General features: G+C 39.0%; 1 protein-coding gene across 5 annotated transcripts in view; it reads left to right on the top strand.

The window, feature by feature from the left end:
* Window positions 1–26677, top strand: part of arhgef1a (Rho guanine nucleotide exchange factor (GEF) 1a) — a 44149-nt gene extending 17472 nt beyond the window's left edge. For 2 of the 5 annotated variants that reach the window (XM_037473369.2, XM_037473367.2), the window contains exons 9-21: window positions 1085–1210; window positions 3934–4051; window positions 5081–5157; window positions 10366–10537; window positions 11419–11495; window positions 11663–11835; window positions 14710–14777; window positions 15036–15224; window positions 17668–17754; window positions 18086–18135; window positions 19601–19651; window positions 19823–20149; window positions 21186–23621. In XM_037473369.2, the coding sequence (XP_037329266.2) occupies window positions 1085–1210; window positions 3934–4051; window positions 5081–5157; window positions 10366–10537; window positions 11419–11495; window positions 11663–11835; window positions 14710–14777; window positions 15036–15224; window positions 17668–17754; window positions 18086–18135; window positions 19601–19651; window positions 19823–20149; window positions 21186–21443 (1773 nt within the window). In that variant the 3' untranslated portion in view covers window positions 21444–23621. The other 3 variants (XM_037473371.2, XM_037473370.2, XM_037473368.2) reach the window with 3 other exon arrangements.
* The last annotated feature ends 1291 nt before the right edge of the window (window positions 26678–27968 follow it).

The raw sequence follows: 27968 nt of genomic DNA, 5'->3' as shown, positions 1-27968 counted from the left end.
ATAGATATCTATATAGATATAATATATCACTATTATTACATTTTGATATAATATGATCTAACATTCTACGTACTCAGATTTGATTGGTCAGTAGACGATGCTTCTATATAGTTGATTTATTATCTCTTAACCCTGAAGTTGAGGCTGCATAGTATACCGGTTGAAACGGGATACCGCTATAATATTTCCATAGGGTATACATTTCTAGGGCTGTTACGATATCAATTTTTTGGCAGGGCGACGTGCTCCATCGCTGCAGGGAGAGACAGAGCAGCTCGGCGTAGATGTTACGAAAAAGAACACTTTATAACATGGTCACTGCTTCTCTTTACCGGTCTGTGTCCACTCTGTATCTGTTGGTGACGTTCATTTATATGTACAACAAATATCGCAACACCAAAAATGATTGCACTCCATTTCAGAGAGTGTGCGATATGTCAATTTATCACATATTGCGACAGGCCTATATCTCAGGTAACGTTCATACCCTGACGTCAGGCGGCAGAATTTATTTTTACACCTCATTGCAAATCGCAAAGTGGTCGGAGCTAGTTGTCTTACGTGTGTTGAGATTGAGTCATGGTTATGACTTTATAACAACAATGAATAACCCACAACAAACACTTGTGACAGATACATACTTTTTAACACTAATAATTGTACATTTATTAAAAATTACCCTGCCGAACTGCACGCTGGGTACCGTTCACAAGAAGAAGTAACTATGTTGCTACATGAAAACACAAATAGAGCAATACAGGAGAAACAACGAGCGACCAGAGATGGACCAACACAACCTGTGTCTGTTTGGAGGGTTTTGGAAAATCTGACGTAAGTTGGATCAGAAAACGAACTGTTGCAAAGTCTGTTGAGCCGCTAGTATTGCCTCTTGTGGCAACACTAGCAGCCAGAACGAGCTAACACGCTAACACCATCTTAATACCATGATATGGAGTTTTGGCCATACTGTGCAGAAGTTACCTCGCCAACCCCAAATCCTACTTTGTAGCACAGGGCTTAGGTGTGAACACTGACTCCACACTGTTCACTGACATATCATCTTGTGCATTTGGTCTGCTGATAGTTTTCAGGCCAGTTTGCAGATGAGATGCGGAAGACCTACGCTGAGTTCTGTAGCCGCCACTTGAAGGCTGTCAAATTGTACAAGGAACTGCTGGCCAGAGACAAGAAGTTACAGTTCTTCATACGGGTAAGACAGGAACAAAAATACAAACATAGATCAAATAGCCTACTCTGCATTAGAAATTAGTCATTAGTTTATACATAGGATGTGAATTGCATTTGGCTAATTGTAGCTCATTTAATAAGACTTTTCAGAATAATCTATGTTGAACCAGCATGAAAATATAAAATGAATTGGATTCTACTTCAAAACGCGCCGTCAGCAGTTTCACATTATTTGTCTGGGACAGGCGCTCATTCAGTGTTAGTACATGGTTGACCAGTTGACGTAGTATAAAGACTTAGTCCACACACTTGGTGGATGAGCAACAAAAAAAACAGGACTTCAACAAGGTGGACGCTGTAAGTGTGAAACCAAATGTAATATTACATTATTAAATAACAACTAGAAAATGCATTTCCTGCTGAAAATGAGTTGGAATGCATAAAGCTGAAATTAATTTCAGAAAGTTGGTTAAAGTACAGAAATTAAGAAATTAATTCTAAACATTGCTGAAACAAATGAAATTGGAAAAGCTTAAATGAATTAAAACATTTCTAAAAATACAGAAATAAGAAAAGCTGAAATGAATTTTAAAGAATTGGAAAAAAACGCCTGAATCAGTGTGCCGGGTTGTATCAAATCATTCAGTGCCACGTTCATTTTATTCAAATGACTGATGACTTCTAGAAAAGTACCACATGGGTTTCAGGATCACTGACAGTAAAGCTGCTTTACATTAACAAGGGAAATTACTGAGTGTAAAGAGAAAATATTTGCTATGGCGATCTCATAGAGAAGGGGTGTCGAACATTCAGCCCGCCGGATGAGTGTAAAAATTAATGTAATAATATCTCAAAGAATCATATAAAAACATGTAGAACCATCCAATAGATGAAGTGGCTCTTAAGAACGTGACAATTCTTCGTAGAACCTAGAGCCTTCTAAAGAACCATTTAAGAACCCTTTTTTCTGTGTGTTGGATTGTGTTTTTTTAAACACTTGGGAAATAGAGATATTAAGCTGTAAGAGACATTTTATTATGTTTTAATTTTGTTTCACCTTCCACAACGTGGGGGCTTCGTGGGCCGCTGTGACTGTGCTTGGTTGTGGGTGTGTGGATTTTTGAATCGCTCTCAGTCTGGACTCTCCCCTGAGACCGGTTGTCCTTGGGTCAGCCTCCAAGGGGCTCGGGCCACAGAGACAACAGATCACAGGATCACTGAGCCACTTTTTATGTGGGGTTGAAGGGGGTGGGGGGTGTCTTTAGCACCGTCAACCCCAGGTGGTAGTGGGGTTGAAGGGGGGGGGGGGGGTCTTTAGCGCTGTCAGCCAGGGGTGTTAGTGGGGTTGATGGGGGAGGGCGTCTTTAGCGCTGTCAACCCCAGGTGGTAGTGGGGTTGAGGGGGGGGGGGGGGGGGTTCTTTATCGCGGTGAAGCGCGGGTGGACAGGGACCGGGGGTAGATGGATGAGGGGATGAGGTGAGAGATGAAGGAAGGTGAAGTCTCAGGCACAATGATATTGACGCCCTGAATGGTCTCCTTTTTCTTCTCTTCTCTCTATTTCTTTGACTCCTGCATCTTGCGCCTCATTTTGTCCATCTCCATCTGCCGGTCTTGCATCCGTCTCCCAAAAATGCCTCTCTTCTTTTTTTTAAGTCGAGGCAGATGTTCTCAAGGAGGGTTTTGTCGTCCTCTAAATCTTGGGTCCTGGTGATGAGGATCTGATCTCCTTTGACGATAGCCTCGGCCTCGGCCAGAGCCGTGTCTCGATCTTCAGCAGTTTGTGTTCTGCTTCCAACTGGTGGTTTTTGGCCCGCAGCATGTGCAGCTCCTCTTGAAGAGAACAATTGGTGGAGAGTAACCTGCACTATGTGTGTACTCTGCAGTGTGTGGTCTTGGTTTTTTCAGTGTCATCCTCTCCACAACCTGTTCTGGATGCTCCTGTTTGCAGCCAATTATGGAGCCACCCTTCTTCACCAGCTTATTGAGTCTGTTGGTAGTCATTAGGGCCAGATGGAGTAGTCTTCTTTGCTACAGGGACCAGGCACAACAACTTTAATAGCACCAGGACTTCCTCTTGCTTCAGACTCAGGTTAAAGTGATGTTGGAGAACTTTAGAGCTGGATGGCGCAGGTTTTCAGTACCCTGGGGCGGATGCCATGAGGTCCTTCAGCTTTGGCTGGGTGGAGTCTCACCTGGCCATTCATCACAGAGGGGGGGGAAGGGTGCAGGAGCTCTTTGATGTAGAGGGTTCTGTGTTTGTCCGCTCACCAAAGGAGACATTTGGGGAGGTCACGACTCCATGCGCCACCATCGCACGTTAACCTTTTAGGGTTCATGAAAGACAACTAAACCAATTTTGTCACCTAAACCCAAATCTATCTTATTATTTGTTTTGTTTTTACTTTTGATTCTGTAATCCTGTGAGTTTCCCCGTGGTAGAACTAATAAAGGTTATTTTATCACATCTTATCTCTCAAACAATAGTATGTTGCTCTCTATAGATTTGAATAGAGCTGGGGTGTTAATCTAAATATCCTCATACTGCAAGTGGTTGTTAATTGAGTTGAGCACAGAATTAGGCATTAGGCTTCTCTTCACTGGTAGCTTGACCTGGCATTCTCCATATGAGTTGAGAGTTATGTATAAAAGGTTTTAATTCAGGTATTTATAGTTTTTATAGTATTATTTATAGTTTAATGTATTTATAGTTTTGTCTCTGTTTGTATCTCTCTGTCACTGGGCAGCGAGTGAGTCGTGGACCTCTGCTACGTTGCCATGGTGTTCAGGAGTGCATCTTGTTGGTGACTCAGCGGATCTCCAAGTATCCTGTCCTGGTTCAGCGCATTTTGGATAATACCACTGGTAAATAATCTTAATCATAACAGCAATGTAAAATCATTTAAGAATTGGAATTTTGTTAAAATTTTGGACCAAGCATAATTAATTTGCTAATGTTCATAATGAACAACGACAGTTAAAGGTATGGCCTAATTTCATTGATCTACCTGTGGTGATGTAAATGTATTCTAAGTTTGAGTTTGTTGTTCAACAGTTGATGCTGCCTAAAGGCAGTTAAGGCTTGGCTTGTGTCATTGTTGCATTGAATGTATATGTGCAAAACAATCCTACCTCCCAAAAGTATGCTCGTTCAAGTATCTAAGTGTAATAATATAAATTGATTAATTCGCCTGCAAAGTAAAAGTTGTTTATGCGTGTTCATTAGATAATTTAATGAACTATATAACTTTTAAAAGGATTTTACATTGGATAATGTGGTGGTACTGTCATGAAAACAAAGCTAGTAACAGACAAAATTCTCAGTAAATCAAACCTTTCTACAGTCAGACTCATCATACATCGCAACACCATCGCCTCAGTCATTCAACTAAATATTTTGAAAATCCTTCATTAAAATTAATAAACTGTTAACATAAAAAACAATTACTTACCTATTATTCAGTTGTGGCAAGGTTGCAAAAGTATGATGTTATACCATTTATTAATGTCATTGTATGAATTAATAAATGGTATATTGAGTAATTTAATATTAATATAATATTGAATATTGAGTAATTTAGCCTTCCTTAACTTGATCGCTGAAGGAAACACGTTAGGAAACGAGCAACTTTTAGTTTGAAGGCAAGCTGCCTGTTTTTCAACTCTTGAAAAATGATTTTCAGTATTAAATTACTACATACAATATCCAAGTTGATGATTCACTAAATAACATGTTGCCAACCAAAATTATTCTCAAAGCAATAGTAGTTTCCTAGAAAGAGAACATTTTGTTTTTCAAAGATGAATAACAGTGATGCCATATAAGACTCCCTACATTGCTGGCTTGGGTTGTTGTACCTCCACAAAATTGTTGCTTGATTATTTATTTTACAGAAGATGAAGAAGAAGCCTCCTCTCTGGCCCAGGCTCTCGTCATGGTCAGACAACTTCTTAGTTCGATAGACCAACAGGTACCAACGTATTTTCTTGGACAGAAAATAAAACAATTTAATTGCTATTGCCATTTTTGCTCCTCTTAAAGGCATTTTATAGCCTTCAGATCTTGTTTGTTTTCAAGAAAGAACAGGAATAAAAAACAGCAAATTTAATGACAATTGCAAACATTTTGTCAAAAACATTATCGGGGATTGTGTTCATTTGATATTATGTGTGTGTGTGCGTGTTTCTGGGTGCCACTATTAGTTTAGAACAGGGGTTTCAAACTCATTTTAGGTAGGGGTCCACATACTGCCCAACTTGAGCTCAAGCGGGCCAGGTCGACAGGGCGCAGTGATGGTCCGGCCGACAGAGGGGGGCGTAAGTTAATCTGTGTCATCGGGGGTTGAAAAGAAAAGGTGATTGAATTTCTAGCACTGAATATTTATGCATTGAAATTATGTACCTGAATGTTTTTCAACATTAAAACACCGAAAAAAAATTCAACCTAAAAAAATCACTGTTAAAATATTCAGCCGCAAGAGAAATGACGGTTACAATATTCAACCCAAAAAATTCAGCCGTGAGACACCAACATCCGGGACACTAAGGTAGAGCAATCGATTCTAGATTCAAGATCAGGAGCGTGCGTCAAGCAAAAGGAGCGAGCACCCAATACACCTTCGGCTTCAGATTGTAGCCATGTCCAATAATAACGGGGCTTTAACCAGGGTTCGAAATGACTTTGGACTCTTGGGGGGTTCCCTAAAATGTAACTATAAAAATACTGAAGACTACCTTGCTACACTATATACTGCAGGCAAAATTATATTGACATATTTTGAAGATGGGATAATGGTCTTGGGATGTTTTTCATGGTTTAAAATCATGAACTAAATTCCCACAGTTACAATTGTGACTCTCCATAGCTCACTGCATAGAGCAGTGGGCTCGTTGGCTTTAGGATGTTTTGACCCACGGGGTTCGAATCCCGATCGTTCCGATCTTTTCCTTAATATATTTTCTTGAATACATGTTTTCATACGTGGTTGTGATGTAGTGCTCACTTATGCAATCGTGAACGCTGCAATGGATTTGTGATGCGTTTTGTAGTTTTTCAGCAATATGTTTGTGAATGTGCTGCTGTTAGCTGGCAGGTTGTTTGGCTTCATACACATACAGCAAGAAACGTTGACAAACGCACTCTTCTAATCATTACGTTACACTGGGTATCTAAGTTAGTTAATGCAACTTTTGATATAGGAACACCAACTTTTACTCTAATAAGCAATTATTATGGAGACCTAAACATAATCGAAGCACTTACAGGATTTTCATGAGGGATTTCACTTTATGTGAGGCTTCGTTTTTGCTGCGTTCAACAATAACCTACGTGTCTGCGCCATAGACCACAACAACAATCTGTGATACTATTAGCTGCCCTGATTGCTGCCCAATCGCGCTAGGAAATAAATTAATTATTGTTATAAGTATAAAACGTCACTAAAGACGTATCATTTTCACAATCATTTTTAATGTTAAAAATATTTGTTGGGGACCCCCCAAAATCTAAAAATAAATTCTTATAGGGGGTCCCTAATGACTTATAGGGGGTCCGGGACCACCTCAGACCCCTCTCATTCCGAACCCTGGCTTTAACTCTTTGGGGGGATGCGGATGCTGTGGTCGAAAGTTTTACAGTTTTTCTCCATTGGTTTGGCTCATTTTTTGAAACAGAAATGACATTCTCAAAACAACATGGACAAACCTCCAAACCACTTGGCAATTTCTCAATACAGAATTGAATTTCTCATTCATTTGGGTAAATTGCAAATGTCTAAGTACATATCTCAATGTGTCAGTACATATTTGCAAATGATTAAGTACATGTAGCCTACATTTAGCACAATTTCCAAGTGAATAGATCTTGTTGATCTAAACTGATTGTTGATTCTCAGTCTAATTGTTTTTCGCTCCAAAACGTCTCAGCGTATTTTCATTGTATAAGTCATCACATGCACAATAGTCTGTTCAATTGTCAAAATTACTCAAGAACATAATACCATGAATACCATATATGAATCCCTTGGAACATTTGATAAATTCACAGTATTGAATTGAAGTAACAATTGACAGTCAGGTGAAACTAGAACTTTATTTTATTTATTCTTCAACCAGCTTTATTTACAGCACTGTAGGCCGCATATAATTTTCATTGTTTTTTGTTTCTGTGTTTATTTTACAGTATACTATGCTGTATATATTTTCTTTTTACTCTGATGTATGGAAGTTATTTTATGTTTGTGAATGATAATTGCAATTACAATTTCCAGTAGTATGAGTGCAATGTGTGATGTCAAACCTTGGAGGCTAATCTTACCCTAAAATCCTATTTTTTTCTGTTAGCCAGACCAAAAAAACAGTACAGTAACCATTGTCAATGAAGGACTGGGCAAAGACTGGTGGACATGAGGGATTTCAATGGTCCTCTGCCATAGTGACAAAACAACTAAACATTTTGACCTGCAGTGTTTAAACAATGACAAAAGGACTTTTCATTTTGGGGGCACTGACTGTTTGTATGAGAAAAGGAATTCGTTGTGACTGATGAGTTGTCTGTTTTGGGAGAGATATGACCTTTTGTAGGTGTGCCATAGTGTTTTGCTAAACCATCTAGGTTATTTTGGCAAATGTATTTAAAGCTTTGAGAATGTCGTTTTTTCGAGAGATAGATGAGCCATAGCAATCGAGAAGGAAGTTTTCATTTTGGGGGCACTGACTGTTTGTATGAGAAAATGATTTGGTTTTGAAGCTTGAGTTAACTGTTTTGGGTGAGATATGACCTTTTGAAGGTGATCTATGTAGTTGTGCTGAACCATATAGGCTATTTTACCAAATGCATTAAGAGCTTTGAGAATGTAATTTCTGTTTCAAGAATTGAGCCAAAGCAATGGAGAAAAACTGTAATGCAGGGGTGCCCAGACTTTTCCGGCAGTTCGCACAAATAATAATAATAACAAGCAGCACCCAATGGAACAACAGCGCTGCATACGACGGGCGCAAAACAAATCGATATGAAAAATAACAAGCCTCTCGTTTGTCAAAAGCGAGTAGGGTTGCCACCCGTCTCTTAAAATATGGAATCGGCCGTATTTGAGAATAAAATATCGTGTCCAATTCTGAATTAAGACTAATTCAAAATATTCAATTTTCTGTGTTGTCTTCAATGCAACATTCCATGCAAATAATAATAATCCCGAATGCTTGTCATATTCAGCAGAGGTGGGACAAAGTCATTGTTATGCAAGTCACAAGTAAGTCTCAAGTCGTTGCCCTCGAGTCCCAAGTCAAGTCGAGTCAAAGATGAGGCAAGCCCCAAGTCGAGTCATACGTCAAAGCCAACAAGTCTCAAGTCGAGTCCAAACGAACGAGCTGTCTCGTTGATACGGTAAAATGGACTGCAGTGATTGGATGTCGTGCAGGCAGCGCGCGCTCTCTGCATACAGGTGGCGCACATTTTTTTGACAGATGCAGATAAACAGAGCGGCGCGGCCGTGTGAAAATGTTTTCCCCCAGTTTTCATGAGAAGTAGCAAGTCTTCTCGAGTCAAAAGGCTCGAGTCCAAGTGAAGTCACGAGTCATCGATGTTAAAGTCCAAGTCGAGTTGCAAGTCTTTGTACGTTTTGTCGAGTCGAGTCTGAAGTCATCAAATTCATGACTCGAGTCTGATTCGAGTCCAAGTCACATGACTCGAGTCCACACCTCTGCTATTCAGCACCTGATAATACTGGTAATACTCGCTGCCATCGTTGGCTTGATTGGCCGTGAACCTGAAACAAACCAATCAGAGTCAGTGGAGGGCAGATCTCTTTGCGAAGTGTCGATTTGAAAGAATGGCGGAGGCAGCTGCAGATTCACCCCCCCCCCCATGTCAAGCTCTGAAGCAAAAGCGAATGCAAAAGTACCAGGTATCAATCCGGAGATTCCAGAGATTCTTGGTTATTACCTTACTCGGATGACTTGCACTGACTGGCCAGGGCTGATCTTGAATTTAATAAAATGGCAATAATAAGCAAGAGTTGACCACTACTTAGAACTACCAAAGTTTTCTGTTCGCTCCTGCGGTCTATCGTGCATGCATGGTGACCTGACGTGATTTTTTTCCAATGGAAGGGATCTGCTGGCCCTGAGTTGGTGGACCACCGGGGCTCCCTGGTCTAACGAATGCGCTCACTCACAGTGAGCGACCCCTACTGGACTTCTTCGGAACAGAAGCTACTTTTATAGAAATGCAATATCTGTCTTTCTTTTCACACTTAGCAAAGTCATCCAGCGGGCTGAGCTGGACCCCCTGGAGGGCCGTATGTTTGACACCCCTGGTTTAGAAGAAAGTATATAAGATGAAAAACAAATAAAACTAATGCTACTGTTAACAAGAGCTGTATTCAATTCAATTGCAAATTACAAAATTGCCCCAGAGGGCTTTACAGTCACACACACACACAAAATTTGTACACAAAAATGAAAACCCTTCCATGGGGGAAGAAGGGAAGAAACCTTAGTTAGAAAGTCAGAGGAGGGATCCCTCTTTAAGCAGCAATAAAGGAGGCGCTTGAACCCCTGCACAATTTTGTCGTATTTTATTGTGCAAAATAAAAAATGAATTTGGTCGTTGACTGTGGTGTCATCTGAAAATGTCATAACAGAGTCCTCTTCATGTTTCGGAGAGTAATCGTGATTGTACACCTTGAACATGAGAGGGATGAGCACAAAGCCCCCTGGGGCTCCGCTGTTCAGTAACAGTGGAGTAGTCGGGGGATCTGTTTGTAAGGAAGACTAATAAGCTGTTGAAGAGTGATGCAGTCGTGTTTAAAAATCAAGTTTAATGGTGAAGGCATACATTAATGACACAAAAAACATGGGAAAAGGCTGAATAATACAACAAGTTAGCATTTAAAGTGTCCTTTTACCTAACTTAATGATCTGAGTAGATGATAACCCATTACAATTCCCAAGCTGTGCGCCATTCCCACCAAGGAAAGCAAAAATCAAATAAATAAGGTCACTGATGATTCAGCAACATTCAGTAGTCATATCATAATGAATTTCTTGCAAGATTACTGACATCATGGAAAGTTACAGGACTTCCATTCAGGATTATGTTTAACATGACTCATGCAGTACCGTTGCTAATGCAGAAATGTGTTCTCCATATGGAAGATGACTTTTATCACGGTTGGCAGATGGAGGATCTGGAGAAAACACAGTGTCTGCAAGAGATCCAGGCCAAGCTGGACCCACGGGCCGTGACAAAAGTAAGAGATGGTGGACTTTTCAAAACCGGAGAGTTGTTCCGCCGGAGACTTGTCCACAATGGGACCCTTTCGTGGAAAATCCCAGGATCCCGACTCAAAGGTATGCAGTGCTTACAAAAAACAAAATGAAACACTACTGACGTTACAAGTTAAAAGTAGATTTAAATAAGTGATTTTTAGGGCAGTTTTAAAGTGGTAAATGACAAAGAATGTCAGAGGTGTGGGGAGAGAGTTCCAGTGGCAGAGGGCATGAATGGAGAAGGCTCGGTCCCCCCAGGAGACACAGTAGGGGATCTAAGGAGGTTTCCGTCAGCAGATTGGAGGATGTGGTTGGGAGTTTGTTAATGACAACATTTTGTCCATATATATATATATTGTACCATATCTAAGCTTGAGTCAAATCATTTTAATATTCTATTTTCTGTGTGGGAATGTTTTTCCTCTCAAAAAATAAGCTATAGTTAACATAATTAAGATTGTGATTCCTTCTCTTCCCTGAATAATTTTCTTACAAATATTTCTTGAAGGTTTTTACAATTAAACACATGAAAATTTAATTTTTACAAAATGTCCATATTCTTTGTAAAATGCATAATGCTGATCATATTGATTCCAGAGTTCATAATTGATCAAAGTGAACATACATTAAACCAATAATGTTTAATGTATGTTCTGGATTGATTCCTCATTGCTGACTCTGCCTGTTTTTGACTATCCAGGCTTGCCTCTTCACCCTGTTTTCTCTTTCTGACCACGAGATCCCGCCGTCTTTTCCCTGTGACTCTTATTAAGACTACTGCTGCTGTTTGGGTTAATAAAAAGGGGAAGGATGGACCCACAATTTCAACTTTTAGTCTGTGAGACAAAAACATGGGTATTTTGGGGGCACAGAATGGCTACACATTTGTACTTAGTGATCTAAAGAATAACTTGAATGTGTTTCTGCCTGTGATTGAATGTTGTGTGTCTTGTGTTGCGTAGATACCCAGGTCTTATTGATGACAGACATCCTGGTGTTTCTGCAGGAGAAAGACCAGAGATACATCTTTCCATGTCTGGTAAGAACATGTATTCACTTAATTATAAATACAGACTCAAATTTAAGATACCAGGGGATTTATTGTTTGATGTTAATGAATGGAAAGTGTTCATATTGACATTTTAACAACTTCACTTTGTCTTCTTGTGTCTTCCTTCTTGAAAAAAATGGTCCTGTTTCATTTAGGACAAATCTCCAGTACTTTCCCTTCAGAACCTGATAGTGAGGGATATAGCAAATCAGGAGCGAGGCATGTTTCTCATCAGTGACTCTTCTCCTCCTGAGATGTATGAGTTCCATGCTGCCTCCAAGGAAGACAAGAACGTCTGGATGCGCCACATCCAGCGCACCGTCAGCAAGTGGGCAAATGCACCGACACACTTTCTGCTTTCTTGCTAAACTAACATAATTACTATCAGCATAAACAAATATTTGTATTATGTTCAGTATTTAATCACTATCTTATCTGTCATACTAACATGACATGCCCCCATCCCCCTCCACCACCTACGCTGCTTTCACTTCCTGAACAGCGGTGGATGGTGTATAGGGGCGATTTGGGCAACGCCCCACCAACTGGGAGAAAGGGGGGCGGGGGGGGTCAACAAATTCTATCACTGCAAAAGTAGTTTTCAGTGTTCTAGACATATTATCTGTCATTGTCCAATCAGATTCGTCAGATTCAAGTCGCGTTTCAAATGGTTCGCGCGCGCCCGCCGCGAGTCCCGCAGGCCTTCAATGCATTTTCAATGAGGATTTGGGGCTCGCACTTACGCACTTGCGTCATACATAAATGAGCAAAGAAAGCGAGGGGGATGGGGATATTTTCGATCAAGTAGCTACTTAAAATCACATTCTGTTAACTTGTTAGAATGCTCCCAATTTTTATTGATGTATTTGCACTTAATCTTGCTAAATTCTACAAGGCAAATAAATTAAGTTTTAATTTAGGTAACTTTTTCCTTGGCCCCATTTGCCTTTGTAAGATGTTCTATTTTGTCTTTATTATTTTGTTAGAATGCACCAGAATTCTTCGTTTGTATGTGAAAAAAAAATCTTTATTTAGCCCCTCCTACAATAAAATTCACCAGCCGCCACTGTTCCTGAACTGTTGGTTTGAAAGAACTACAGGATTCATGTACATGGACAAACCTTGTATTGAGCGGTAGGAAGGTGATGTTGCTGCGGTTTACAGGAAGGACATCAAAACCACCCCCATTTCCAATTCTGCAGCTCTTTATTTTTAACATATTGCCATTACACTCTTTGGTCTCACTCCCCTGGTAACTGAAAAAGAAATGAACATGCTTCAGTATACAAATAAATCAATATGCTAATGTGATGCTGAGGTAATAATAATGCTAATGACAAAGACGTTCAACGTGTATGTTTTGCTTTCTGGCGGACAATGTTCGCTGCATCCAGGGCCCAGCTGAGCCAGGCTTGCATAATCTTGTTCTCAACTACGTGAAAGTTCAAAATTCCAGAGTTTAACTTCCCGCCGAAATTTAGCGCAAACTTTCCACACCTCTGCAACTCTAATTAAAATATTTTTTTTTCTCTCTATGGCTGATAATATACAACAATGTATCACTACTGTTATTTCCATTATGTGCTCGAATGGTGCTCATATGGGCAACATGTGAGCCAGAGCAGGGTCAGACCTCTCACGAACATGCATATGAATACTTGGATTCTATTGGAAGCATTTTTTTGTTTTATTTCTCTTTCAGACAAAGACAAGACAAAGATATTGCGAAATAACCACCAATCCATCATAGAAAAATAAATAAAATTTTCTTCACGCAGCCCGAAATTGACGCACAGACGGATAATCATGCTCATGGCTAGATTTGGTTAGCCTTGTTTTCAACATTAGAGCCCTGGCTACAATAAGCCGTAAACTGCTTAAAAATACTACAATACAACTTTAGTGGGTCGGCTAAGAGTAAGTAACATATTCCAATCAGATTTGTCCAAAAATGTTGCATTTGCACTGACTAAAAGTGCCATATTTTTATTGGATAGTAAACAACTCAAGCAAAAAGGGCTGATTATGGCATTAAGTAAGTATTATTTGGCTCAGACAAACCATGCTGAACTTCCAGTACAAAACCCATGAAGCCATAGAAGCGAAAAAATCCTAAATGTGCCTTACCTTTGTTATTTTTCACAGAAATTATGTATTTAATCCGCGGTTTTTGCAATGAACTCTTGTTAGCATTTAGTTAGCATGCAGAACTCGTTAGTGAGACGACATCGCTGCTCAAGCCGTTAGAATCAGAAATCTCGAGTGACATGTGACGCTTGTCAAAGTAAAAGCGTGCTTCTTTCGGCGTATCCAGGCTGATTAAAGGAAGCAATAAAGTAGTGGAATGATGCAATCGGCTGATCTGAACATAATTTGTAGAAAAATGAAGAATCTAAGCCAGCTGTTCATCTGACATGAGGCATTCACAAACACTTTCTCTAGAGTAGTTTATCCTTGATCTATCAACTTGAAACTTTACATGTGAACTGTCCACAAATGGGGCTATCTCGTAGATGTGTTTTTATCATACATTTTAAAGCTTTATGGGATTTATAGGGCAGGTTTATGACATTCTGTTTTTTTTTAGGGGAATCTCAAAATTCAAATGGCATTTTTATTTTTTGCGTGTAATATTGATATATTGTTTCAGTAACATATAGCACTCACAGGGGTTCCCCTTTATCCACACAAAAGAAACAATTATACAAATAGACCAAGTATTCGCAGAGTATTGGCAGAGACTTTTTATCATTGTTGTGCTATCTTCGGAGCAGAGGGCATAAAAGAGGCTAGAGCTTAAAGGGTTATTGCCAACAGGTGTTCACTAAATTGCTACATTTTTAATTGTGTTAGTTGAAACTGATCTGAGGGTGCAATGATGTTTAATGTTCAAATCAGAAATCAAAACTCACCTCTTCCAAACTGCTTTTAATGTCTGCCTAGAGCTCTGTGATTTAGTGTGTAGCATGTAGTGATGATTTTAAATGTCTGTTAAGCATCTATGAGTATTCTGAAAAGCGCCATTATTATTTTATATCTTGCTTGTTTTACCGATGCGTCTTGTATCACTGTCAAATGTTTAACAGTATATTTTAATACCCTAAGAATTAGTAAACAACTAATGAACTTCAGAAATGTTGCAGAAAAACCAACCATGTTCATCCCGTCATTGATAACAGGAATTGTTGTGATCTTTGCTTAGGTGCCCGTCACGAGAGGAGTTCCCCCTCATAGAGACTGAACAGAAAGCCCATCTTAGGACACTCAAAGGTAAGGAAAAATGAATGAGCTGATCAAAGCAGTTTTTACATGTCTTTTCACTGTATTTCTTTTCTTGGGGCAGAGTATTGACTGTGTGCTTATCAGGTTTATGTGTATAATTAGTGCAGTGTTAAATGCACCATAAACAGATGTGTATCTATGACAGGTACAAGAATATAGCCTAATATTGTTTAGGGGATGTGGTAATGTGTTGTTTTAGATTTTTGTTGGAAACATAATTGATTAATCCTCAGAAACCATCCACAGCTGACCTGCAGCAAAAGGACAGAGAAATGCTGGAGCTCCTGCAGGAGAGGGTGACTCTTTTCTGTGAGCTGGCAGAGGTGACAAGTGGTGAGGAGGCCCTTCAACCTCCCATCACTCGCTACTTTTTCAGGGCAGACACACCTCAAGCGCCCCGTGCTGAGAAACTCCTACTGGATGCCACAGCTGAGGGTAACGCACCAAGTTTCATGCCAACTCAAAATAATTAATAATAATTTGTTAGTTGTTGAGACCAGCTAATAATACAGCTTAACAAGCATCACCTCAGTTTTCTTCAACATTTTTGTAATTTAGATGAGCATGTGTTATTCCCAACCTTGAAATGAATTGTTTTAGTATCAATGGGCCTAACACATTAAACACAGGATGTGACGGCCTGTCATTGTCAAATATGTCATCAACAACGACAGAGGGGTCAAACTCAATCACAGAGAGGGACAAAACTAACAACTGGTACTACATTGATTCCAAACTGGGTCAACGTTGGCTGAACAGGATAGAAAGCATTCGGGATAAAGTGCGAACAGAAAATAAATTATGGTAGGCTTCATTCTTTCATGTAGATGTACGAGAGCCAGATGTTTTGCATTTTTTCTTAGCTGCCTGTTCACGAATGTTTGGGGTTAAGTTCTCTGCTGTGGAAACCCTCAAATGAAGTGAAGTTGTGCATCAGTAAGACAACTCCTGCACCCTAAAAAACAAAGCTTTCAACAAACTTAATAAAATCATGGATTTTTGCATGCTTTGCACTTATGTTGAATAATTGAGTGACGTCAACCTAACGTTTGAATAATGTATTTGTAAAATATACAGCAGTAAATTAAATTGAACCCCCCGAAAATTATTAGTGGATCTTCTTGCCCTCTTGGTACTTAATTAAAAAAACAAGCTGCCTAAAACAAATCTCTACCTGAGACTTTGTCTCACACATTTTTAAACGTTTGCCGTTTGTCGTTCAATGTCCTGGTGAACTCACAGCAATACAGAAAATCAAATCTACATTTACAGTCTCAAACTACAGAGAAAGTTTTATATATATATATATATAAATATGTCTTCTATACAGCACATTGAGCGCAGTCCACAAGTATTCACAGTAAATTATGTATTCCAATAGAATATAAAAGGAGGGTGTTGCTCACACACATGACAGAGCTGGCCACCTTGTTTTGAAAGAAGCTTTGATGGGTGCCTCTTGAACTCACACTCACTCTGGATTATATCAATTTAATGTCATGCCCTTTGGTCTCAAGAATGCACCAGACACCTTCCAAAGGCTCATGGAAGGAGTCCTGGATGGCCTGCGGGGTGAAATCTGTCTTGTCTATCTAGATGACTTAAGCGTTTATTTGTCGTTTATCTGTAACTCTGCCTTGAAATGGGTTCTCTCTTCCACCACGACCACCAGTTCTCTGATTAGATGGATACTAAGATTACAAAGGTTTGACATCATTGTGGAAAACAGGAATGGAAGGGTGAATGGTACTCCGGATGCTAGATATCCCTATTTCACTTGAAATAATTTTGGAGGAACAGCACAAAAATCATTAGCCAACTGGTAGAAGGAGAGAAAAAAGTGCAACAGGATTTTGCCATAATGGAAGATAAATAGGAAAAACAATGTCAGAAAACCAATTTCACTCTATGCTCTATATTCCCCTGAGTCCCTCCTTGCATATCATGACAACCCTTTAAGTGGACACTGGGATTTACAAGACTTATAAAACGCTGTATTAAGTAGCCTATTGGCCGGGAATGTGGACGCATATGAAGAACTTTCTCAAACACTGTGGAGTTTGTCAGAGTCTGAAAACAGAAAATCAGAAACCGGCTGGGAAGATTCCATAAACCACTGCCAAAAGCCCAAATAAGATGTTGGGAATCGTCATTACGGGTCCCCCTACCCAGTAGTCCAGAAAGACACAAATACCTTTTGGTGGTGGTGGATTACTATACGCGGTGGGCAGAATTTCTCCCTTGCGATCTGCAACAGCCCCAGTTATACCCCGATTTTTGAGGAAAGACATTTTCACAGGATAATTTCATCTTGTCAGACCGAGGATCCCAGTTTGTGTCTTCGGTAACTCTGTGAACAATGGACTATGACTCCCAAGCTCACAACTGCCTATCATCCACAGACAAATATTTCTGAAAGAGTAAATCGTACTTAAAGGGTATGATGGCCTCTTATGTACATAACAAGCATGATAAATGGGATCAATACCTTCCTGAATTGAGATTTGCCATAAACTCGGATGTTCAGGAGACTAGAGGGGTAACTCCAGCAGAGCTGCAAATTGGCAGGGAACGGATTAGTCCTATGGACAAGATTCTGAAAGGGAGGATTGTTTACCCGGCATGCTCTTCCTTATTATGTTGTTCTGCACCTCAAACAACTCAAAGCAAAAGTTAATGAAAATGTAAAGAGATCCAGGCTAAGACAACAGATCCACTGTACTCTTGTGTTCAACTTCCGTTGAGGAGATTCTAGCCATGGCAATGTAGCTTGATGTAGCTTGATGAGTACTGACAAGTCATTCAGTGTTTTAGATTGCCATGCATTTTGGTACAGATATTCAGATTGTATTTGTGAGTTTTGCAGGTGTTTTCTCAGTTGACAGGTTGAGTGAGCTCCTTCTGGGATCCCGGGTGGACATTCCGCTTCCACGCCATCAGAACCCCACAGAGGTGCAAAAAACCGGTGAGTCACTAAAATCATCATTGCTTTTAAGCAACACAAAATCATAACAATCTATACACATACGAAGAACAGACACAAATTGAGTTAGAGTAAGGTTGGGCACAGTTTGGGAAGAATATTGACTAACTTTACAAATCAAATATTAAATGTATTACTCAAAGCATGTACATACTAGACTTGTGTGATTTCTCATTTCAATGATCATCAAGATTTGATTTAGATTAAATGAAAGTTTAAAAAAATCCCCTATCGATCTTTATGCGTTGTGTTAAAACGACCTTCCTTGTCCGATCCTACTGTAGTACTGACTGCTGTTCTTATCTTTGCTCAGGTGATCAGGACCTGTTGATCAATGGAGCCAATGATTTCTCAGCATCAAAGGTGAGCGGGGGCCAAAGAAGTGAGGGGTTGAATATATTATACATATTCTTGAACATGGTAATGGGTTCACTGTACTCCAATGGCCTCCACAGTCACCACATCTCAATCCAAAATACCTCCTTTGGGATGTGAAGGAACGGGACATTCGCAACATAGATGTGCAGCCGACAATCCTGCAGCAACTGTGTGATCCTATCACCTCTATATGGACCAATATCTCTGAGGAATGTTTCTAACCAATTGTTGATAGCATGCCACCAAGAATTAAGGCAGTTCTGACAAGCAAAATGGAGAACAACCTTTTACTAGCAAGGGGTACCTGATAGAGTGTCCGGTACACCCAAGTGCTTTTCTTGGTGCATCTTTGCAGCACTGATCAGAGCATTTTACGGCTTGTAGCCAGTATCAAAAATAACTATTGTTACCTGCTGTTACGGTTGTTGTCTGAGTCATGTGATTTAGGCAACTTGCTGAACCACATGTATGATCTTGGTTACATTTTAATAGAAATCTACAAAAAGTAATTTTCTATCAGCAGCATGGCTGATTTTCCAATTGTTTTTCTAATATCAAGGTGTTCCTGCGCTATTAGCTTAACTTGTAGAAGGTCACTTTGTCAGTTCAAGTACGAAGACCTTAAGTATTGAAGTTTAGTAAAGTAATGAGTTTGTTAGCACACAGAAGAACGCAGAACAATGCAGGGATTTCTCTAAGGAAATGATTGAGTATGATGAGTACATATTTCTCATGTAACACTGGGATCCCATCTACCAGTAATTGGTCCAAACTCTCATTCATTACAAAAAGGTTTATGATCAAGTGCTCAAGTTGTGATTTTAATGAAATTAATGTGTAAATATATTTGCGGAAATTTAATTTATAAATACAGTTATCCGGTGTATTATTGGATCTGATCATCTGATTGCATCTGATGAGCACTGATCAGAACTTATTACTGCTTGCAGTCCATGCTTGCCTTCTGTTCTGGTTGTTGTCAGAGTGATGTAACTTGCTGAAACAATGTATATGCATTTAGTTACATAGTTTGCACTTTGCTTTGTTCTTAAAAATAGTTTTTTGTAGTTTTGTATCAATAGCATGGCATGTATTCATCTCCGGTGGATATATGAATGCTTCACACCGGTATACAATATGCTATACATATATATACAGTACATATATATATATATATATATATATATATATACCATAATAGAGTTAATGGGAAATACTCCAAACACAACCTCAACAAATGATAAAATATGATAAGCATTCCTAACATTCTCAGAAAAGCAGGAAACGGCATTCCGGAGAGAAAGCTGGGATAACGCTTAAGACGTTGATATAAGTATTATTTCTCTCAGGCAAACCTTGCCAAAACACATTAAAAATAGCCATCAAGAATTCAGCACCCCCCCCCTCCCACCTTCCCATTTAGAGACTAAATATGTTGTTTTTTTGACAGAAGATCTATCAGAAGCTAGTGAATCTCAGTGTTTACCTCCATGCACTCCAGGTGAGTGGGTTTTAGTGTTTTTCTTCTGAAACATCCTTGAGTACCAGTTTATTAGGCACATTGTATGCTACATATATGTGTTTCAAACCAATTTGTCTCAATGTATTTATTCTAATTTGATATTGTGCAATGTCCATCTTTCCCAAAAACATCCTCTTTCCTATCCTGCAGGGTGCTGTCATAAAACAAGACTCCATTTTGGAGCTGTTACTGCAGCCACAAAATTACGCGGCACCAGCTGCAGGAGCACAATGGCGCTCTGTCTGGCGAGATGGTGTTAATCGCGAGGCCAATGCAGCATCAAGCATCGGGGAGCTGGCCCTTTTGCAGAGACAACACACCCTGCTGCAGGAAGAGCTTCTGAGGCTGAGGGATGCTGAGAGCCGGTTCAAGGATAGTGAGAAGGCCCGGGCAAAGCTGGAGAGGCATGTTCGACACATGAAGGTCTGCAGCGGGGCTGCACCTGCCTCCCAGCAGCTAGGGGAACAGGCTGTTCAAGTGAGGGCATTTGCAATTCCACAAAGTTACACTAACAAGACGAATCTACACAATCAGTTCATGAAGGTTTATATTAGGGCTGTCCAAATGAACAGTCTATGCGATTTAATGAGGCTGAGATTAATGCAATAAAATATTTTAACGCAGTTAACGCAACTTTGTTAACTTCTTGTCTTTCGGTGTGCCGGAAGTAAAATGTTGACCCCAGAAATGAAACTATCGCCAGCTGCAGTCAGTTAAATCAGAGAAAGCAAGACAGTAGTGGAAAATGGAAAGAGCTTTTTGCATTAGAAGTAAAACAAACAGGGCACGACATACAGCAGAGGACTGTGCAGAGGAATTCCTCCATGTGTCAGACAGAAGGAGGATGAGTGGCAAACAATCTACTTTACCCACTGGTAGGCTAAGATAGCTCCAGGGCTACGCTGACTGCCAGGCTACAGGACCACCACTGTGTTCCTAAAACAGTGGTTTGTAAAACGTCCTGCTAAATGTGAAAAGATTGTTGGCACTTTAAAAACAGCCGTTAAATGAATGCACGAGCACAGAAGAAAGAGTCGCTATTTCAACATTTCTGACTGGTCACGTGTGTGCTTTGTGTGTGTGACACTTAAACAACAGTATCTAAAACACACGCTTTCTAAAGTAATTACTCATTACTTGTAAAAAAAAAAAAAGATTAATCACGATTAAAATGTCTAAATGTGCAATTAATTAATTTTAATGTATTGACAGCCCTAGTTTATATTGTTCCTTAAGAGGTTAACGTAATGTGTAGCGTCTCTGAGGTGGGACAACTTTCAGACTCCTGGGTGTCGTCTGGAGGTGATTAAAGTGAAAACTGTTCAAGATGGACAAAGAGACAGTGTGTGTTTTTGCCCTCTTCAGCACGGAGAGTATTCAGTGAAAAAAGGAATAGCCTACCTTTTGAGTTCCTTTTTCAGAAGCTATTATATTGGGGACACATCCTACCTGTCAACTTTCAACCACAAGTTTGAATAAAAGCTTTCAGTTAAACATTTGTATTGTCATTTAGGTCTTAACCGGAGCCGACACCCAGTGGGCCAGCCATGACCCTTCCCACCAATCAGACGTCCTCCAAGACTGCATAGATTTGGAGGTAGACATGACGTCCGATGATGATGATGGGACGGAATCTGAAAGCTCCAAGGGTCAGATTGAGGACATAACACACAATGACTGCAACATTGACATGTATCATTTTGGTATAGTTATCTATTTTCAGGCGGGTATAGAAAGAGTCAATACAGTAATGTTAACACCAACCTATTGACCATCTTTAGACATTTGGTCCTATGGAAGTGATCAATATACAAGTTTACAAAAGGTTTGTGGAATTTCACGACAAGTCACACATATAAATGACAAAAAGTACATGGTCCATCAGTACTGCAAAAGGGTCACTGCTACTTTATTTATTAATCCAATTGTATTGTATTTCCAAATTCATTTCAGTTCTGTTCATTGACATTTAACTTGAATAATTGTTTACAATAAAATGTTAACACACATTACAACATTCCTGACAACTACAAAGTGATTTCCTCAATTAAAAGTATCAGACAAACCTTCTCAAAGTTATGGGAAAACAAATACTATGCATCCAAGTCATATCAATCATAAAGGCCTCTTTGTCATTTTAAAGAAAAATAGGAATTCATTCTGGGTTGTTTTTTTTTACTGATATGTGTCAGCAGCCATGTTGACTGACTCTAAACCATTCTCTCCCTGTTTCGATCAGATCAGGAGGGTCATCAGGGGATTTTCAAATCTAAACATCAAGAGTCATCGCTCGCTTTATGTTTGGTCTCCGGAGTGGCTAAGAGAGCTGGCGCACTTCTCCGCGTAGGGCTACTCGTATCCAATTGGCTCTGATTATTTGAATTAGCCTGTACTAAAGCGTTTATGCTTCACTCTATCAAAGTAAAACCTTCCCCAAATACTGTCCAAACATTGAGCTATGCCTTAGATGTGTTTTTTGCCTGGTACACATCAAAATGGACAGGGTCAAATGAACACTATTGGAGTTAATTTTAACAATTAACTTAATTTAATAAGTCTCCCAATGTGGTCCACACCACACAATGTCAATGTAACACCTTTTAAAGTGTTGCCATTTTAACACGGTTATATAGTTTATTGTAACTCTTATATATAGAAATTTAACAATACTCAAGTGTTTCTCAACACCAGTGAATAGTGTTAGAAATTAACTCATACACAGCAAATTTCAGAGAGTTAAATTGACTCTGTGAGATTCCATTTTAACTCTAAGCTGGTGTTTGTGTTGTCCCAATCTTGTCATTGTTACATCAACACTCAACAAAGTGTTAACAATCTAACTCTGAATAAGTGTCAAAATAAATCTGCTCATTGTTAAATACAACGTCATTTAGCTAAAGTAACTAACATTGCATTTTTAACACATAGAGTTTACATTTTAGCCCAGGGAGCAGTTCAGGTTTAGGTGTATTGCTCAGGGACACTTTGACATGGAACAACCAGGGTTCAAACCAACAACCCTGTGGTTCCTGGCGCACCCTCATCAATCCATGCACCACAGTACATAGAGTTAAGCCTGATACCAAGAAGTGTGACACTGCACAGTTACATTTCAAACATATTAATGAGTTACAAATGAATCTGATCTTGACACTGGATAATGACTCCAGCTCTTTTGTACAATTGACATTAGATTAGCTTTAGATCTAAAAGTTTAAATCTCCTTTTAATTACTGTAAAATTACGAGGAATTCTCAACAGTAGCATGCTGTTATTCGTCAATACAGTTGAATACTGTAAATATTTCAAAGGTTGACATTTTGGAAGAAAATGTTTTTCACAGCACGCTACAGTTTAAAGTTGCGGTATACTACTGTATTTATTCCGTTTTTGGTTGACTAACTCCGCCCATTACTTGCATCATATAATCACATTGCAGCAAGTGTCTACTTCCTTTTTAGCACTTTCAAATTAAAGACTTTCATCTTATTTTATTCTTACATTGCACCAATTCACCAAGTCAAATTCCTCGATGTGTAACATATGGCAATAAATGGCTTCTGACTCTGATCTGTTCAATTTAGTGTGAAGAAATCTGTAGACATCATCGATTCGGAATTATATTCAGGGTGGAAGGCTTTTCATGACTGAACGAAGCACCAAAGTAGACCGAGCCGGATAGCAGTCAGACTCAAACCAGGATGAGGGAGGCTTATGAAATACACAGCAATTAAATGTCACCAGTCATTTTAAATAAAGAGAATAAACATTTTTAAAGTCTCCACTAAGTTACCATTGAGTTTCTTATTAAATTAATATTCAATTAATAGTGCCAGAGAATAAAAGAACAAAATATGTGGGCTTTAAATATCTTTTGATAGTCCCTCCCACATGATCTCATGAAATAACAGAATTTCTCAAGGGCTGATTTTTTTATTTGTTCTCTCTTTTTCAGACCTTCAAGATATTCCAGAGGAGCTCTGATTGAGGCCGTGTATTACAGTGCTAAGGAGCACAGAACCCTCCTTGACTATGATTGAGTTGATTACTACTTTATGCATGTCTATCACTTTGGCAAGTCTTCATGTTTATTTAGCTGCTTTGCTTTTCAGGATATGCCTTGTGACTTGGTTTATTCTTCTTAGTTTCACAAAACACGTTTTTTTGATTAGTCCTTCCAACTCGATCTCATCCCTGTGTAGACACGTCAAAAACTAATTCTTTAAGAAAATCGATTTGTCCTAATGTGTTGCAATAATTCAGGAGCCTTAACATTACAAGGGATGAGCCCCCCCGAACAGATTATTTTATGATAATTTCATGTCGTCACAGTTCATATTAGTTGTCAAATTTCACAATGACCTTGAAATTCTGTCTCTTGTGTTATCACGTACCGAATGCAAGAAAAACTACAGAGCAAAATCACTCTTTCTGATCGAACCGTCTATGAACCGTCTGAAACATGGATGGTTGCAGATATACCTCTGCTGTTCATTCATCGATACCAACATCCTAAGTAAAAGTAAATGTCCTAATACCCACGTACGTTCTCTATGGTTCATCTCAATTACTACGTGAACATTAACACTGCTGTAGGTTGAGGTTTATCAGAACACGCTTCAATACGAATTCTTTCAAGTAAAAATGATCCTAATGTATGTTGACAATGTGATTAATGAGTCCAGCATTTCACATGCTGTTATATCTGCATCGATGTCAGTCCTGAAAACTAGACACAGACATAGCAGATGATCCTCCGCCAGGTTCAGTTTAAATGAGTGTCTAGAGGCAGAAATAGTGCAGCTTACTGGAACATAGTTCTGCAAACTCATAGGGTCTTAACACATAAATTGTTTAAAGAGATAGTCAGTAATCTGCTTGGTTTAGTTGTTGCATGTTTTCTAACCTAATCCTTCCTCTTCTTACTTTTGCAATAGAAAATAGCTTTTGGCTTTACTGGTTCTTTATTCAGTTCCAAATGTATTTTTTGCATGTTAGAACCAGCTGATTGTAGTGGAGTAGTATAAAGAAGGAGCAGGTAAACCTAACTCTGACTGACAAATGGTTTAATGTTATATTCGTAATATAGCTTTCCAGTGGATTTTAAAAGTGATTTGAGCACCATTCGTAAATTTGCAAACGTTTCCACTTTCCACAGTTGACCTAATTTTACAATGTTGTACTTTTCTGCTAAATGCATTTTAATCATCAATCTCTCATTTCTCAATACGATACACTTTGTTAGTCACACTGCAAGGCCAAACATAAAACAAGGGCAGTACTTAACTTTTGTAAAACCTTTTCTCATTTGTGTAAAATGTATTATTACCGGAAAAAATAAAACCATGTTATAAAAAATGTATTAGTGTTGAGATCTATTTCCCAGTTGGAGATGAGTAAAAGCAGACTGACAATGATGTCGTTGATATATTTCTGTTAATGAATTCCCCTCATATCTAATGATGTACATGACAGATATTACAATATTGTTAATACATAATACATCAAATTGCAAAAGTGCAGTAGTTACTTCTCGGTTTGGAGCTCTTTGTGTTGTCTCACAGCCCAAAGACAAAGAAAGATAGGAGAACAGGAGGGTAGAATACAGGGAGAGGAGGACAGATGAAAGGAGAAAAGAGGACAAGAGGACAGAAGACACGTCAACAGAATGCCAAATGACACGAGAACAAAGGACAATTGAGCCAAAGATTACAGACAGGATCACTGACTAATACTTCTGGTTAATTCTATACAAACTTTTCTTAGAGATTACATTTGTTTCCATTGAAACTTGAATTACTTCTGGATGTGACTTTGCTGATGCAAACAACTATTGCTGCTCTGATTCTTATCCTATTCAGAATGTATTTGTTTCTATAATTATATTTATATGTATGTTTCTGAAATCGACCACTTAGTTATGTCGAAAAATGAAATACTGACAAACGTACAATACACTCCTACAGAAATCTATAGCTAAAAGTCACGTAGTTCTCCAACAGAGTTGAAGAAGAGTAGTTTGCTGGTTGCATCTGTAACTCACCACTAGATGCCACTAAGTCATGCACACTGGGCATGTAAATACATGTACAGCACACCAAGATCACTAACCACATCATTCACTTTAGTTGAAATCATATTTCAACATGGCAAATATTGTACTAGTAGGTGTCGTAGAGTAATAGAAAACCAGCAAACCCAACAGTCAGATGATGCAGGCTGCAAAAATTTAAAACATTTTCAGAATAATAGCAGTGGGAGGTCTTAGGATGAAAGCAATGAATGTTGTACATGCTGGGTATAGTGCATTTCTCTAAAATGGATTGTTCCAGACACTGTTCAGAAGAACAAGGTTCTTTAATTGAAAAGTTCTTTGGAGAAGGGAAAACACAAAAGGAGGGGATGAAATGATTGGCTGCTCAGCTAAAGTAATCTCAAAGGCTTTAAAATGGCAACAAAACCAGGAAGACGTGGAAGTAATCCGAAAACTTCCTTTAGGATGGATGAATAAATAGACTCGGCCAATGATCAGCTCCAAGAGATCAAAGAAGGTCTAAAGCAATGTGTGAGTACTGTAACAATTGTAATGGTAAAATATGTTATAACATAATCTTATGCTAAAAGAGTGATTATTGTCTGTAATGAAGCAATGTGAGAAGAAAAGGGAGACCCAAAAGTTGTCTTTTGCAGCTGTGTGAAGGATGATAGTCAAACTGGCCTTCACCCGAATGCTCGAACAAAGGAACCCTGTTACTCCCATCTTTGCCTTGATTCGTTTCCTGCTTGATTTATAACTTTTCATTTGTGTTATCTCACAGGTGGTTTAGAGTTTCAGGCTTCAGTAGCTCTCGTGTCTGCATACCACTAGAAATGACCTTCATGTGTGTGTATAAGAACTCAGCATTTTCACTGCTCGGAGACGCCATCTCCACAGAGCACCGTGATACGTGCCTGTGTAGTTGACCTCCTGCTTGCAAGCAATAAATGGACTTTCTGCAACTTTGATCATTCATCAAGACTCCGTTTTTATTAGACAAATCATTCTCTTCTACCGAGCTTATTGAAATATTCCACAACACAATCCGAAGACACCCATGTGAAGCCAAGCCACCAGCGAGAAGCTCCAGAAGACAAATGAGCTGAGGTTACAGTCTGCCTAAGAACCTATTGACTGTCCTCAAGAGAACTGTGTGTACTGGTGAAGGCCAGATTTTTCTTCTGGGGTCTAGGGGCCTCAGACAGTTTATCAGGCGACCCCCGAACGCTGAATTTCAGCCACAGCACACTGACTCATTACATGAAAAGTGAGATATTTCAAGCCTTTATTTGATATAATTTTGATGATTAGGGCTATATAATATATATACACACTAATATATTAGTTTCACCTTTTAAGTTGAATTACTGAAAGTAAGGAGCTTTTGCACGATATTCAATTTTTTTGAGTTTCACCTGTACATATAGATATACTGTATATTATATACATCTATATATAGTATATACATACATACATGTTCTATTACATATATATACATACATGTTCTATTACATATTATATAAATATATTTATATCATAATATATTTACCTTTTATTATATGTTTATTATTTGATATCATGAGATAATTATATTGGATATCTATAATATTGACCATACAGTATATCAAATAATTTATTTACTGGATTGTATAAAAAAGATGTCCTAATTATGTTACTGTTGCAATAATGTTATTTAACTGCAAAGGGACATTTTGCAATTAGTCATACTGGGATGTCTGGTGAAGCCGATTGGCTGGCTCTACCAAAAACAAATTCCACCAGCCGCCACTGGTATTAGCGTGTTAGCTCGTTGTGGCTGCTAGTGTTCCCACCAGAGGCCATACCAGCAGCTCCATAAACTTTGCAATAAATCGCTTTCTGATCCAACTTACATCAGATTTTTCAAACCAAACACCTCTAACCAGCAGACAGCTGCTCCCTCCTCTCCGCTGTGTAGGTGCATCTCTCCTCGTTGTTCCTCCTGCATCGCTCCTTTCTGTGATTCTATGTAGCGACAGAGTTTCTTCTTGTTGTGATAGTGGGCGGGCTGTACCCAGCATGGAGCTTGGTGTCATAAATCTACAATTATGATTGTTATGTGTCCAAACTGTTGAGGTGTTTTACCCTGGTAAACATTGTTAGATGTGTGTTATTAATTGTTGTTATGAAGCTATAACCATCAGTCGACATTTGGCTGGTATTTTACTGTGTTTCCGACTATTCCCCCGTATGAGGGTTTTATATTGAAGCTTCATGATA

The sequence above is a fragment of the Pungitius pungitius genome, chromosome 17 (genome assembly GCF_949316345.1).
Source record: "Pungitius pungitius chromosome 17, fPunPun2.1, whole genome shotgun sequence".
NCBI lineage: Eukaryota > Metazoa > Chordata > Actinopteri > Perciformes > Gasterosteidae > Pungitius > Pungitius pungitius.
This window is presented reverse-complemented; position numbering and strand designations above follow the sequence as displayed.